The following is a 17,500-nucleotide window of genomic DNA, read 5'->3' on the forward strand; positions in this document are numbered from 1 at the left end:
GGGAGGGGTGTGTGAGACGGTCGTGTGTGTATGTGTTTGTATGGTGAGGAAGGGGGGGGGGGGGGCTCGTTTGCCATTTTAGGTTACAAAAGTATGGAAACAGTACTATTTTTCTCGTTTAAAATTTTCAGGTTAGCTATTTATTCGTGTCTAGTCGGCCATTTACTGTAAATTTTGCTTTAGAAGAACGAAAACAAAACAAACAACAACATAGTGTTGCGGTCTGTCTCAGTTCATCTGTCTTGTCTGTATGAGTATATGTAGGACGTATGTGATACTGTTTGACATGATTATCTCATGCCTTGCATGCCTTGTTTGGATTTCAAAAGCAGGTTGTCATTTTTTCAAATGTCTATTTTGTTTGTTTGGTTGGCTTTTTGTTTGTTGTTGCTGTTGTTGTTGTTGTTGGTGTTTTAGAAACGAAAACTGTTTAAATCATAATTAAATGGACCATCGAAAAATTACAAAATAACAACAACAACAACAACAACAAAAGCAGAGAATGGGTTGTTTCCTGCAAACAAGAGAAAAGACCAATCACAAATGATACCAGTTCCACAGACATGACAAAGACTGTTTTTAGTAATACAAGTATTCGTCATTGTTTTTTGTTGTTGTTTTTTCAATATTTTTTATACTATCAATCGATCCGTTTATCGGTTTTGTTTGGTGGGACTCAACTGCACGGAGAGACGGAGATAGATAGAGAGAGAGATAGAGAGGGATGGAGACAGAGACAAGGAAACAGACAGACAGACAGTCCATGACGAAAACAAAACCCCAAACAACATGGAAAGGAAAACCGGCCTATGAAACTGTCAGCGGAAGTGAAGGCCGTTTAAAAAAAAAAATTATTATGCAATGTTCTTTATTTCCATTGCCTTCTGTTTTCTGTGTCTTTTTTTTTTTCAATCTGTTTTTGGCCTTTATTTTTCAGGTGACGGTTCTCACGTGGCCACTGACGCCCTGCCCCCCAACGCCGCCCTTCTCCTTCCTCCCCCCAACGCCGCCCTTCTCCTTCCTCCCCCAACGCCGCCCTTCTCCTTCCTCCCCTCCACGCCGCCCTTCTCCTTCCTCCCCCAACGCCGCCCTTCTCCTCCTCCCCCAACGCCGCCCTTCTCCTCCCCCCCCCCAACCCCGCCCTTCTCCTTCCCCCCCAACGCCGCCCTTCTCCCTTCTCCTTCCTCCCCCCCAACCCCGCCCTTCTCCTTCCTCCTTCCTCCTCCCCAACCCCGCCCTTCTCCTTCCTCCTTCCTCCTCCCCAACCCCGCCCTTCTCCTTCCTCCCCCAACGCCGCCCTTCTCCTTCCTGCCCCCAACGCTGCCCTTCTCCTTCCTGCCCCCCAACGCCGCCCTTCTCCTTCCTCCCCCAACGCCGCCCTTCTCCTTCCTCCCCCACTATGAAACGATAGTTACCGGGGAGGCAGCAACACATGTGACAGTTTAAGGGTTTGAGCAGCAAGAGGAGGAGGAAGAAGACGAAGAAGCAGAGGATGATGATGATAACGAAGAAGAAAAAGAAATCAAGATCTTTACGGGCTTCATACAGAAGAATCTGGTGTGTGCAAAGGGCCACTCCACATAAAAAAACACACCAAAAAACAAGAACACAAAAAACAAACAAACAAACAAAAAAACAATGCCGGCTCTCACTCTCCCCACAGACATAGACACACTACCACACACACACACACACACACACACACACACACACACACACACACACACACACACACACACACACAAACACACACACACACAACAAGAACAAAAAAACCACAAAAAAACAAACAAAAAAAACAACAACAACAACAACAACAAAACGCATTGTGAAGTGCTGTCGATTCTGACCACTCTATCAATCATGTTCTTAAGAAACTGAGGACAATAATAACGACAGCAGTAGCAACAACAACGACAGTAATAATAATAATGATAATAATAACAGCAACATCGACAGCCATAATAATAACACAACTATTACTACTTCTGCTGCTGCTGCTGCTGCTAATGATAATGATGATAAAAGCAAAATGAAGAACAGCAGTAACAACTAGGCAACATCACGACAAAAACCAGCAATTACAACAAAAAGTATGTCTATTATAATATTCATAACAGAAGAAGAAGAAGAAGAAGAAGAAGAAGAAAACAACAGAAGCACAGGCTAAAATTAAGAGCAAAACAACAAGATCATCACCGCCACCACCACAACAACATCAACAACAACAAAAACGACAACACTACTACTGATATAACGATTGCAACTGACGCAGTAGCACCAACAACAGCATCGTCGTCATCATCATCATCATCATCATCGATAGCAGCTGAACCAATTCCATCATCATCATCACTAACGATAGCACCTGAAAGAATCATCATCATCATCATCACTAACGAAAGAACCTGAAGCAATCGTATCACCATCATCACCACCATCACCATCACCATCACCACCACTATCATCATCATCATCATCATCAGCAGCAGCAGCAGCAGCAGTAGCAGTATCCCAACAATGACAAGACGAACGACAAGAACAACAGGAACAGCACAAACAGCAGTCTTACCTTTCCGCGAGGTACCTGCCTCATCATCATCACCATTAGCGACAGCACCTGAAGCATTTTCACCATCATCACCATCACCATCACCACCACTATCATCATCATCATCATCAACAGCAGTCTTACCTTTCCGCGAGGTACGTGCCTCCTGACAGGTATCCCACTCCGCTGGTCCGTGCTGGGCCTCCTCTTTATCCGGGCATTCGCTTCCTGCAACCGGTCTCGCCTCCCGCCCGCGCCACCCTTTGACCCCCGCGTCACAGGAAATGACGTCACGGGGACCAGGGGAAAACCCTCGTCCTTGCTTTGGTCACTGTCAGCGCTGCCTTCCTCCTCCTCGATGAAGGCTACCTTCCTCCTCCTCCTCCTCCTTTTCCGGGAGGAGGGTTGAGAAGAAGACTGTCCAGCCTGACCTGCCGGAGGGTTTCCCCTGAGCTCCGAGATGCTGTCCAGCTTGGTGGACTGCTTCCTGGCGTTCAGCAGCTGCTCCGCCTTGCTGAGCACGCTGGCACGTGTTGCTCGTCGGGCATAGCGGTCGAAGGTGATCCCTGGGTTGTCCGCGCTGCTGTCGTAGCTAGGATCGTAGCTGTCGTTGACCAGTCGGAGGTACTGCTGACTCTGCGCCCGGTGGTTGTGGTCTTCGGATCTTGGGGAAGCATTCCGACTGTAGGAGGGTTCGCTTCTGGGCTGGGCTATATCGTATTGCCGCGGTGGTTTGGATCTCGGGTAATAGACTTTATTGTGGTGAAATGGGGGGTGGTGTTGTGAATGGTGTGGTGGAGGGCGTTCTAGACGGGTATGGATCGAGTGAGGGTCTCCGTTCACGGGGTGGTGATCATTCGGGTAGTAGTTCCCGCCGCGGAGTTCCTTGCTCGGGTGGGGGCTGGGTGGGTCGAGCTGTTCCGGGAGGTACTGGTTGGTCGGGGTCAGGCTTTCTGTTTCCGAGCTGTTGTACTCTTCTTTCTGTTGGGTGTGAGGGTTTCCGTTGACACCCCCCTTCGACGACGGAGCATGCACGTTGTGTGTGACGTCACTGGAGTTCTGCGCCAGTCGCTGTGCCGTCTCCAGCCGTTCGTCGTGGATCTGACGTAACTCTTCCAGCCTCCTTTCCACTTCAGAGTCTGACATCACTTCCGCCTGGTCCTCCTCGCCTTTCCCTGTCTCGTTCATTTTGTCGTCGTCAGTCATGGACCCGAGACGAGAGCTGGGCAGCAAGGTGTCGGACCCCGTTCCGCCCGGCTGGTCACGCCGATTGCCGGGTTCAGCGGCGATGTGGAGCTTGCTGTACGGGTCACTGAGTCCGTCATAGTAATTGTCATCGTGGTAAGGGTCACCTTTTGTAGTTCGTAGGTCACCCCCATGACCTTTGGTGCTTCCGTAACCCCTGTTGTCGTGTGTGTCCACTCTTGTCTGGTTGAGGAATGCCTGTTTGTCATTCACTCTGGAACTGTCAGTCATGTTAGCCGGCTGTCTGGAATCCAAGTGTCGGTGAGGGTCCCTGTGGGCTGGAGGGTCCAGAGGCTGGAGGTAGGGGTCTCCCTGACCCGAGTGGAAGCTCGTGGGGTCTTTGGCTGGGTAGCTGGGCTGGAGTTGGCCCGGTTCCTTCAGAAGAGGATCAGAGTACGGGGAAGACGCTGCCCTCCGCTGCTGGCTAAGGTGGATCTGCTGAATGAGGTGGTTCCTGCTGGCGAAGTCTGTGGCCATGGGAGCCGCCATCCTCTGCACGTCTAGGTAGTGGTGGTGAGGGTTGTGGCTCTGACCTGCTGATGACGACTGTGTCGATGTGTCCCCGGGGAAGGCATCGCGGTGTGAGGGCCTGTGAGCGTTGTGCAGTCTGACGTCAGAGCCAGACACTGTCATGAGCGCTCTCTCCCTTCCGTCCCCGACATAGTCATCCACGTTCAATGTGGTCAGGTGAAAGGAATTCGAAGTCTGCTGATGTCCACTGGAATGGTCAGTGTGGGTTTTCAGCTGACCGTTGTGGTCAGTGTGGGGTTTCTGCTGACCACTGTCCTGACCGTGACCGGGTCTCTGGTCCGTCTCATGCTCCTGGGTGACGGGTGGCGGGTTCAAATCGGCAGAGAAACCTGATGCCGGCCCACGCTGCGAGGAGTGGTCTTGCCCTGGATTTCTGCCCTCTCCAGTCGTTTGCTGTGTAGATAAGGCTTGACCAACGTGACTGTGTCCTGGGAGTGACCGTCCGTTTTGTCCGCTCACCAGTCGTGCAGGAGGCTGCTGACCCGCATGGCTGTAGCGACGTGAAGGCCAATCACTACGTCGGCCAGTCACCTGGAAAACTGAAGGATGGTGGCCAACATGACGGGTGGGCGGTTTACCGTCTGGCTCAGTCACTTGTTGCACAAAAGGCGACTGACCGAAGCCTCGATGTTGGGCGGTGGACACTGGATACTCTCCTGCAGTCACGTGAAGGACTGGATACTGCAGACCGGTATCCCTTTCCCGGTGACCAGGATCCCTTTCCCGCTGACCAGGATCCCTTTCCCGCTTTAAGGGGGGATCGTCAGCCCCCTCGATGGCCGGGTGTGCAGGGAAGGGCTGACCGGGCGAGGGGGTGAGGGAGGAGGAAATGGAGGTCTGCGAGGACTGGTCAGAGTGGTCCTGGGCGCCGGAGACCTGCGGGGGCAGAGAAACGGACACCGTGACGTGCATGGTCACCGCAGAGATAATACACACACCGTGACGTGCATGGTCACCACAGAGATATTACACACACCGTGACGTGCATGGTCACCGCAGAGATAATACACACACCGTGACATGCATGGTCACCACAGAGATAATACACACACCGTGACGTGCATGGTCAGCACAGAGATATTACACACACCGTGACGTGCATGGTCACCACAGAGATATTACACACACCGTGACGTGCATGGTCACCGCAGAGATAATACACACACCGTGACGTGCATGGTCACCACAGAAGTACATAAGTCTTCACCACGTCCACAACACGGCGAAATAATACTGAACCCCACTCCACCACTTCCGTACCTCCTCCCCACCCCCCTCACCCCCCCACCTCACGCCAACCCAGGCTCCGGTTTTGTGTTTGTCGGTCAGCGTCAAACACACTCCAAAGGCCATCTTGACGTCATGCCGGTCAATGTTGTACTTTACAAAAGCCAAAGCAGCATCAAACTAACCCAATGGCTGAACTGCTTGCATGGTGTGAGAGTGCTGTGCTGTAGTTAGGACCCCGACAAACAGTGGGAAAGAATCTCGGCCACCAAAACAAAACCGAACCACTCAAAACGGCGGCAAGTTTGACTGCACCACCTTCCTCCCTTCCTCCCTCCTTCCATCCAGCCCTGCCAGACTCCCTCACTGAAGGCTGGTGACTTGTGTTTGTGGTCGCCCCCTTCCCCTCTCTCCCCCACCCCCACTACCACCACCCCAACTACCCCACATCCCTACCCGCCCCCCCCCCCCCCCGCCCCCCCCCTACCCCTTCTCCTTACCTCCGCGCGTTTCATTTCCCATGGTGGTTAGCGAACCCGGGGTTGTGCGCCAATAGTCAATAACGACGATGAAACTATCGTTTATCAAAACCCGCCACACGAACTCCCTGCCACGCTTAGAACGCTGGGAAGAGGGTGGGGGGGAGGCGGGTGGGGGTGGGTTGGGGATGATAGGGAGGGGGAGGGGTGGTTGCCCCACATTGATTGTGTCACCAAGCGTTCACTGTGATGGATCGAACCACAGTCAGAAAAATAAACAAAGTCTGTGGATGGATTACGACGATTCCAACTGCGCCGACTCTTCAAAAGGCATGCATATAATTATTTTATTGGCATCGCTAAGCTGCTCAGTGTTGTTGTTGTTGTGTGAAGCACACAGACACACAGACACACAGACACACACACACACACACACACACAACACGCGCTGTCAATGAACACGTATGCTATAACAATCGATTTGCTGTTTGCTCTGAATGGAATATTGCATGGAATAATTCATGCAAAGGTCGAGACATGCGAAAAAACAAAACAAACAAACAAAAAAACAACAACATGCCGAAACAAACCCTCAGCCTGCCGCCTGCGGCACTGGCACTTAACCCTTTCACCGCCAGTCAATTTAGAGTACAAAATTCCCTTGTGGTATAAACACAGAAAAGACTGGCTAAGAATAGCTGGGGATTCCCCCTGCGATGTATAGAAAATAGGCCTGTCCTACCACCGAACATTAAGAGCAGTAGGTTCATGGATAACAGACCAATGAACTGATCACCTTTCAGTGACATGGGTCCTCTACCACGCCTGTGCATAATGCGAGCTTGGCGGTGAAAGGGTTAAAGACATGGGACCGAAGCGTAGTTAAGACTTGTTTATTTGTATTTGTATTACTCTTTTTGTCACAACAGATTTCTCTGTGTGAAATTCGGGCTGCTTTCCCCAGGGATAGCTCGTCGCTACACTAACAGCGCCACCCATTTTTAAAAATATATTTTTTCCTGTCTGCAATTTTATTTGTTTTCCTATCCAAGTGGATTTTTCTACAGAATTTTTGCCAGGGACATCCCTTTTGTTGCCGTGGGTTCTTTTACGTGCGATAAATGCATGCTGCACAATGGACCTCGGTTTATCGTCTCATCCGAATGACTATCGTCCAGACGACCACTCAAGATCTAGGGGAGGGGGAGAAAATACTGGCGGCTGCCGGTGTGTTTCGAACCAGTGCGCTCAGATTCTCTCGTTTCCTAGGCGGACGCGTTACATCTAGGCCATCACTCCACTTATCACACACGGGCTCTAGCATAATTATGGACTCACACTGGTTTCAGTTTCAGTTTCAGTTTCAAGCTGGTGTCAAAGCTGGTTCGGGTTTATCCATAATAAGCTACACCACGTCTGTTTATATACATGAAGGAAAAGATCAAGATGCCTGGCCTTAGCGTAAACCGAATGCACTGAACAGGCACACTACTTACTAACTAATCACTACTTACTGACAAATTACTTTTCAATTATCACTAGCTAAGTACTATTTACCAACTAAGTAATAACACACTATTAGCTTGAACATTCCTTAAAGCTAGCGGAGACTTATGAGCACGTGAAAGTTTTTTTTCAGGCAGCAGAGACGTCAATGAGGAGTTTCGAGTAAACCCAAGGCACTGAACAGGCACACTACTTGCTAACTAATCACTAGAAGAAGGAGAAACCCCCGTGGGTGCTGGGGAAGACCCAGAGAAGCACTGCCTCCAACCGCCCTTGGAACAATCCTGCACCACCCTTAGAGGCCTGCGCTGTGTTCACGATGGGTGCAGGCACGCACAGGATACTCCATTGCTAACTAATCACTATTTATTTACTTAACTAATTACCACTTACTAAGTACCACATACACACACACACACACACACACACACACACACACACACACACACACACATATATATATATATACAAGTGCACGTAGGCTTGTGTGCGAAACAGAGAGAGAGAGAAAGGCAGACAGACAAACAGACAGACAGAGACGAAGACAGAGAGAAAGACAAAGAGAGAACACAGAGAGACAAAGAGGCAGATGCCATCAGGTCTATTGATCTTTGCCCTTTCCATAACACACACGCACACACACACACACACACACACACACACACACACACACACACACACACACACGCACGCACGCACAAATCACCATAATCAAACCCCCCCCCCTTCCCAAACAACACGCGCACAATGGTGTATTTTACCCGGCGGATCAATTCTTGTGTTTGGTCCGTGAACAAATCCTCCTTTGATATCTGCCTCAAGATGTGTTCACACAGGACAATGGACAATGGTCTCCGTTAAATCTGTAATGTAAGACATTGACAACATGGTGCTTCTTTTTTAAAGGCATCATAATCTTCTCTAATATAGAAAGGACCTTTGTATGATCTAACATGACAAGTACGTCGTGTAAATATTTTACCAAGGCTGAGTTGCGCAATGGATCTTCGTAGCACTAACTTTAAGAAGGGGCTATAGAGATCCCATGACCTTAAGCGGCCATCGGAACAGAACCTTTCAAATGATGGCAGCGTGACCAGAATCCCGGACATTGTCACTCACACGGCATCTGCTATAGATCTGTCTTTCATATCTCCTACGTTGTATCCAGAATGTAAACACACAACACATAAAGGTACATTGGGAAGTGATCACTTACAGACCACAGACTTTTAATGAAACTCAAAGACCTTCAGAATTAAAAAAAAAAAGAGAGAGAAAATCCCAAGATATAACTAAAAAGATGCTAACTGGGAGAAATTCGAAAGTATGCTTGCTATCTATAACATATAGTTCATAAACACCGCGAATATAGATACTGTATGTTCCGTCTTTGCTGACATCATTTTACAAGCTGCCGACATACCATATCCAAAATACAATTCACTTAAATCAAGCAAGCATTCAGGAAATATTTAGTGGACACCAGCCTGTGAAGCAGCAGTAGATAATAAAAAAAATCTAAATTTATAACTTATCTGAACAACAAATCAGAGAATCTTATTGAAAAGAAAAAGGCAAATCATCATAGCAACATGGTCATTGCACAGGCAAAAAGACAATATTGGTCTTCCTTCTGTAATAGGGAGATTTCTGATCATAAAGATACCAAAAAGGTATGGAAAAAATTAATGAAATGAAAGAAGGTATGAATTTGCCATCTTGTCCTATTAAGACAGAAGACAAAGATTTTCCATCCAATGTAGAGAAGGCAGAAACATTTGTAGAAATGTTTTCGGAGTCTATGCGAATGGAAGGTCTATCACCTAAAAGTAGAAAACAAAGAACCGAAGAAGAGAGCAAAAGCGATTATACAGATCCAAGTCCCGATAACAGTCAACACATCAATGCTCCACTCACACTCAGTGAGATTAAAGAAGCATTAGTATCCCTCACTGAAAAGAAAACATCTGCAGGACTTGACGCAGTCTCAAATGAGATGCTGAGACATTTATTGTTTGACATTTTTCAAAAGTGCTGGATTGATGGTTTAATGCCAGCACAATGGAAACAGTGTATTGTGATTCCAGTTCATAAACAAGGAAAATGCAAAACAAATAAGGGCAGCTACAGGCCAGTTGCACTAACATCACATACTGGTAAACTGATGGAAAGAATGAGTTTGAGAAGGCTGATATACTACTGACATACAAAAATTATCCCAATTAACCAAGCGGGCTTTCAGACAGGTAGATCTGCAATTGATAATTTGGTAAAGATTACAACACATGTAAAGCAACTGTTCGCTAGAGGGAAAAATGTTCTTGCAACTTTTTTTGATGTAAAGAAAGCCTATGATCAAGTTTGGTATGCAAAGTTACTCTTTAAACTGAAATCTGTTGGCTTTTCAGGACGCCTCTATAATTACATCAAAGATTTCCCGAGAAAAAGTATACAGGTACGTTCGGGAATACGTACTCAAATCCTAAAACTCTTCACATGGGATTACCCCGAGGTTCTGTTATTGCCCCTGTTTTACTTAATATCTTGTTGAATGACTTACCCGAACACTTATCAAATGATGTAATCCTAGTGCAATACGCAGATGATATATGTATGTGGATGAATGTAACTATGAAAATATACCAAAGAGAAATAGATGAATCAAACAAATATATTGTCGATAATGGCCTATGGTCTTACATTATATGCACAAAAAACACACATTATGCTTTTTAACAATGGTACAAATCCAGAAGAGTTACTAACATTTATAATTGAAAATGAGACAATTCAGTACAAAGACACTGTAAACGTTTCAGGATTAATACTTACTTCAAAACTAACTTGGAATACCCATATTGAATACATAATAGGAAAATCAAGAAAATGTTTAAAATTACTCAAAATTATAAGTAAACAGTACTGGGGACATGATACAACGATTTTGAAACATTTATCATCATCACTTATTCGATCCAAACTATCCTATGGACAAGAAGTCTTTTTCAATACTCAAAAATATTTGCTAAAGAAACATCAAAGCACAGACTGTAAAGCATATAGACTTGCCCATTGTGTACTCTTCCATGCATCGATCCTCGGAACATACAAATAATTAAGAGAATTACCTTTAGATGAATACCGAAACCTTGCATGTGCTAAATTTGTATTGAGAAGCTCAAGAACTGAAAATTTTACATCAGAGGAAATAAAAATTACACCTGAAAACAACTTCTCCAAAAGAGCTAAAAACGTATCTTATTTAACACCCATTTGTGTCAAACCTATTCGAAAAGTCTGAAATTAATTCATATGACGTAGACACACAGAAGACCGTAAGTCATACCCCATTTGGGAGATGAATAAAGCAAATATTTACATTAATCATACTGACATTAAAAATAATGAAAATCCGAATGTCATGGCAACGGAAGTCCGAGTACACCTTCAAAATAGATAGTGTAATCATTTACAGATTTATACATACGGCTCACTCATAGACAATGGCCAATCAGGTTCAGCTTTCGTTATACCAGAACTGAAAACGGAAAAATCATACTATATTGGTACAAATCGTTCAATATTCTCTGCTGAACTTATTGCCGTTCTTGTGGCTCTAAATTATATTCTTGATCTTCCAGTATGCCTCTACGTCTTGTTTTGCGTTGATTCCAAATCCGTATTATATGCTTTGAACTCATCAAATTGGAAGAACAATCCAAAATTATCATGGGAATCAGTCACATTGTACATCTTTTAAGTCTGAAAGGAACACATAGAACTTTTTGTTGGGTTCCTTCACATCTTGGTCTTCTCTATAATGAATGGGCTGACAGGGCTGCAAGAAAAGGTGGAAAAAAAAACCCGAACAGGGAGCTATAGAATTTTATGTGCCTCTGTCTGTACAGGCGGGTTATCGATAACTAGAACAAACATCGTGAAGGAATGTCAGGGAAATATACCAGCAGAACGGCAAAGCTTTAAACCATAGTGTATTTAATGTTCACCAACCAGGAACTATCAATCAGTCAAGTACATACAGTAATTCGGTAAGATTAAGGCAGATTCATGCATTATGAAACAGGATAAAGCTGAATGCTTTTATAACTAAGTTCAGCAAAGATGTCAAATGCATACGTGGAGAACATATTTCTAGCAACCACGTAATCCTTGAATGTCAGAGTCTAAAATGTGTTTTTTTTTCAGACTTCACGAAAAGTTCTTGTGAATGTGTTTTGAACAATTCCAATATATTTGTTATTGCAGGTTTACTGCGTAGTCCAATAGAACATTTGTTATAGTTGTTTGATGTTGGCGTTTATAACGTTTCCCTTTTTCCCCAACGTTGTCTCTCCCCTATCCACTCTCTCTCTCTCTCCACACACACACACACACACACACACACACACACACACACAAACACACACACACACACACACACACACACACACGCACAAACACACACACACACACACACACACACACACACGCACAAACACACACACACACACACACACAAACACACACACACACACACACACACACACACACACACACACACACACACACACAAACACACACACACACACACACACACACACACGCACACACACACACACACACACACACACACACACGCACACACACACACACACACACACACACACACACGCACACACACACACACACACACACACACACACACACACACACACACACACACACACACACACACACACACACACACACACACACACACACACACACACACACACACACACATTCTCCCCCCTCCCTCTCGCACAACCCTTACCCACTCCGGTTTTGTTGTTGTTGTTGTTGTTGTTGTTGTTTTCCCTGTCTAATATCACTTCAAGTGGAAAGACGTTAAACTGAAGACAACAACAACAACAACAAGACAGACAGACAGACAGACAGACAGGCAGGCACAACACACACACACACACACACACACACACACACACACACACACACACACACACACACACACACACAAACACACACACACACACATCGAGGCTACGGAGGAAAAGTGAGAGTCCAATAGAACGGCAATGTACTTTAGACGAGACAGTCTTGAACACTGACGCAGTTCTGTGGGAGGGGCAGGGTGCCAGAACTATGGAACTCAGGCAGGTGAAAAATGACACGGCCTTCACACCACCTGACTGACGTGCTGAAATCAGCTGGACCTGTCAGGTCGTGCCAATTGAAAAGAAAAACTAAACAAAACAACAACAACAACAAAAACAAGCAAAAAAAGCACGCAATTAACACCTCTTCCCTCCCCCCTTCCCTCTCTCTCTCTCTTTTCCAGAGTGCTCATTTTGACGTTTGAGTACATTGAATATTCCCTTTCAATATGGATTAAAGAAAAAATGGAATAAATGAAAAAGTAAATCTTATGAAAAACCCGTAACCCCTGTCTTACACCACCTGTAAACACAGATACCCGCAGGTAGCTGGTCAATAAGAATGCGTTTGTATTTTCCGGGTGACTATGCATTTGTGTTTCTTTTATTATTTATTCGTGTATTTGTTCAGTCATTCATCTATCATTTTCATTCGTGATCTATTCTATGTGCTTTGGTGTTATTCATTTCGTATTTTCATTTTTGTTTGTTCGTTCTCTTGTCTATCTATTTTGCTTTGTTTACTTCTTTTGGTTCCAGATTTGTATTTCTCTTCTTTTTGTGTGTGTATCACAACAGATATCTCTGTGTGAAATTCGGGCTGCTCTTCCCAGGGAGAGCACGTCGCTACACTGTGAGCACCACCCATTTTTTCGTTTTTTCCCTGCATGCAGTTTTATTTGTTTTTCCTGTCGAAGTGGATTTTTCTATTGAGTTTTGCCAGGACAACCCTTTTGTTGCCGTTGGTTCTTTCACGTGCGCTAAGTGCATGCTGCACACGGGACCTCGGTTTATCGTCTCATCCAAATGACTAGCGTCCAAAAAACCACCACTCAAGGTCTAGTGGAGGGGGAGAAAATATCGGTGACTGAACCGTGATTCGAATCAGTGCGCTCAGATTCTCTCGCTTCCCAGGCGGACGCGTTACCTCTAGGCCATCGGACCTCCACCCATCCCATCCCCCCCCCAAGCCCCCCCAGCCCCCCTTCACCAGCCCACCATTCAATCACACAGTTAAAGTCGACAAATATCTTCCCATAAAGAAATGTACTATATTAAACACACACACACACACACACACACACACACACACACACACACACACACACACACACACACACACACACACACACACACACACACACACACACACACACACACACACACACACACACACACACACACACACACACACACACACACACACACACACACACACACACACACACACACAAACAAGCACGCGCCAGCACGCATGCATACGTGCTCTGTGCACTTTTATATATCATTATAATTTCTGACCCGTGCATGAAAATGCTACGAAACGTCAAAGAGCTTTTGTTTGTTTGTTTTGTTTGTTTGTTTTGTTTGTTTGTTTTGTTTCGCAAACATAGACATCATACAAAACGATCAAGCCCTTCACATTCTGATCGCAGCTTGCGCAACACAAAATACAAGCAGTGTGAAGTGATCAGGCTTTTCACATGTTCCTCCATCTCACACCACTGACATCATCATGAACCCACCTGTGCTCAAGATGAGACGACACAGCTCAACTTGGACCATCACGTCATCATGACATGTTCTTATCAGGTTTTGTTCGCCAGGTTCCGTCACATGGCTGGGGTTTCCTGTTTCCGGTATGAAACTGAATATAAACAAACAGACAAATGAATAGATAAATAAATAAACAAGCAAACACATAAATGAATAAATAAATCGATATGTAAATTTTTTTTTTTAAATCTATGATAAAGAAAATAAATAAAAATCACCCACTTTATTTTTCAAATCCCTTTGTGTCGCACATTCAGCCAATGGGATTCTGGGAAATATGTCAAATTGCTAAAACCATTTCAGACTTTTAGAATTCGACATAAGGGTAAAAAGACTGATATCGTGGCCAAACAATGGATAGTTTTCAAAGTATGCGGAAATACTGTTTCAACAAAATCGCAAAAAATCTACAAAGCAAAATACAGGTCATGGAAAGAACCTGTAACATGCAAGAACGTGTGGTGTAACATCTGCAAGTGTCACGACTTCTGAAAGGATTTTAGGAAACAGGCAAAACTTGTTAAAAGTTTTTCCTTGACGCGCTCCTGTTCACAATTATGCTGATCATTCAATACATTTTTCTCGGAGCACCCATGTTTGCCCGCTACAGTTTTTCACTCGACACTGTCTTGACTGTACTTTTTTTTTCTTACCGCGATGGTTTTAATTCTGAAACATTTCCTTGAAATTCCTTGTTCATATTCAGTTTTCAAAAAAAAGTTTTCAGCAACGTTTGCTTGTTTTTTGTTTTTTTTCACACAACAGCTTTAAGTCGAATGGCATGATTAATATTGTACTTCTATTTTCCCCACGATAGTTTTCACCTGGTAATGAGTCTGATTCCTTTCCTTTGCAAACACCAAAGTGACTCCGTCCTAAGATCAGAATAGCCGAGCCATACAAACATATATCAACCGATGCAAAGACCTTAAAATGACACTGATTTTGTTTTACCGTAATTCCTTTATTTACCCTTCATATATGGTCATCCAAACCTGTCAAAATCCGTTTTTGAAATACTGTCGGTCGTGGAATTTAAGACTGTTGATAGATCACAATATAAGCTCATATAAGAAAGGTATGTGTAACTTTTTTTTTTTTAACTCTTCTACATTCCCGTTTTTTTTGTTATTGAAGCGCAGAACACCCTCCGCAGTCACAGACGAGGGAATGCTCACACAGTCTGTACTCAGAGGCTCTGGCTCACTGCCACGTGAACCACACCACACCCTGAAAAGCTGCCAGAGGGTCAGCTGTGGTGTCACGCTCACTCTAAAGCCTGTCAACATATATCGATTACTGGCGGGGAAAATCGAAGCACTGTACTGTACCACATGTGTCAAGTTTAAAACGTTTGAGGCCGTGACGTCAGAACCTTGGGGAAATGGGATCCGCGTGGCATGAGCTGAAGTGAAGTGAGCACTTTCTGTGTGCTCGTCAACAGCGCCATTGATTTTGCTGAACAAAAGTGCAGTGGAGCAATACCAGGAGGAAGAGTGCTGACTAACATCCTGACCTGTAAGCTCTGTATTATCTCACTGACATCCTGACCTGTAAGCTCTGTATTATCTCACTGACATCCTGACCTGTAAGCTCTGTATTATCTCACTGACATCCTGACCTGTAAGCTCTGTATTATCTCACTGACATCCTGACCTGTATGCTCTGTATTATCTCACTGACATCCTGACCTGTAAGCTCTGTATTATCTCACTGACATCCTGACCTGCAAGCTCTTGCATTATCTCACTGACATCCTGACCTGTAAGCTCTATATTATCTCACTGACATCCTGACCTGTAAGCTCTGTATTATCTCACTGACATCCTGACCTGTAAGCTCTGTATTATCTCACTGACATCCTGACCTGTAAGCTCTGTATTATCTCACTGACATCCTGACCTGTAAGCTCTGTATTATCTCACTGACATCCTGACCTGTAAGCTCTGTATTATCTCACTGACATCCTGACCTGTATGCTATGTATTATCTCACTGACATCCTGACCTGTAAGCTTTGTATCATCTCAATGAGGTGACAACCCTTCACTGACATCCTGACCTGTAAGCTCTGTATTATCTCAGTGAGGTGACAGCCCTTGTAAGCCCTCGATTTCTCGCAATCCCACGATTTCTATCACTTCGGGAGAAATCTTGGGATTGTGAGAAATCGTGGTCGTTCCCCTCCCACGTTTTCTCTCGCACAATTTCTCAACGTGAGAGAAATCTTGGGCTTACAGCCCTTCACTGACATCCTGAACTGTAAGTTCTGTCTCATCTCAGTGAGGTGACAGCCCTTCACTGACATCCTGAACTGTAAGTTCTGTCTCATCTCAGTGAGGTGACAGTCCTTCACTGACATCCTGAACTGTAAGCTCTGTCTCATCTCAGTAAGGTGACAGCCCTTCACTTACATCCTGAACTGTAAGCTCTGTCTCATCTCAGTGAGGTGACAGCCCTTCACTTACATCCTGAACTGTAAGCTCTGTCTCATCTCAGTGAGGTGACAGCCCTTCACTTACATCCTGAACTGTAAGCTCTGTCTCATCTCAGTGAGGTGACAGCCCTTCACTTACATCCTGAACTGTAAGCTCTGTCTCATCTCAGTGAGGTGACAGCCCTTCACTTACATCCTGAACTGTAAGCACTGTAATATCTCACTGAGGTAACAGCCCTTCACTAAAGCGCGCTGGAAGCACTGAATGGATGAAGCAGGCAAACCAGACAATAGAAAGTTACAGTAGTCAAGGCGAGAGAAAATGAGAGAAACGACACGTCTAGATGTTACCGTCGGTGGAAAGATATTTCCGAATGGAACTGATGTGTCGCACTTGACAATGATAGGATCGATAGGTCTGACTAATATATATATATATATTTTTTTTTTTTTTTGCATGGACAGCGTGTTGTCAAGGACAACACCGAGGTTCCCGACTGAGCTGGAAAGAGGGATGGATGTACTGCCAAGTTTGTGTCAGTTGTAATGGAAGAAAATTTTATTTTTGTTTAGTTCCGATTGTAATTGTTTCGGTTTTGTCCGCGTTCAGTTGTAATTTATTTAGAGTCATCCAGTTTTGAATGTCCAGGAAGCATTCAGATGTTTCTTTCAAGAGCGAGAACAAATTTTCAGGGGTATCACTTTTCTGAAGTTGAGCGTCATCTGCATAAGAATGATGACTTATATTGTGGCGGTTGATAATTTCAGCGAGAGGAGCAGTGTACAGTGTGAAGAGCACAGGACCTACAACA

At 45.0% G+C, this 17,500-nt stretch overlaps 1 protein-coding gene across 6 annotated transcripts in view; it reads right to left on the reverse strand.

Annotated features, from left to right (window-relative positions):
- The window catches only part of LOC143287746 (echinoderm microtubule-associated protein-like CG42247), a 138,585-nt gene that overhangs the window by 94,657 nt on the left and 26,428 nt on the right, over positions 1–17,500 (reverse strand). For 2 of the 6 annotated variants that reach the window (XM_076595996.1, XM_076596001.1), the window contains exons 2-4: positions 14,222–14,343; positions 8,301–8,402; positions 2,696–5,203 (exon numbers count right to left, since the gene is read on the reverse strand). In XM_076595996.1, the coding sequence (XP_076452111.1) occupies positions 2,696–4,429 (1,734 nt within the window). In that variant the 5' untranslated portion in view covers positions 4,430–5,203; positions 8,301–8,402; positions 14,222–14,343. Of the gene's footprint in view, positions 1–2,695; positions 5,204–8,300; positions 8,403–11,036; positions 11,081–12,623; positions 12,756–14,221; positions 14,344–15,247; positions 15,351–17,500 lie in introns of those variants that run through there. The other 4 variants (XM_076595998.1, XM_076596000.1, XM_076596002.1 and 1 more) reach the window with 4 other exon arrangements.

Source organism: Babylonia areolata, chromosome 11 (genome assembly GCF_041734735.1).
Source record: "Babylonia areolata isolate BAREFJ2019XMU chromosome 11, ASM4173473v1, whole genome shotgun sequence".
Taxonomy (NCBI): Eukaryota; Metazoa; Mollusca; class Gastropoda; order Neogastropoda; family Buccinidae; genus Babylonia; species Babylonia areolata.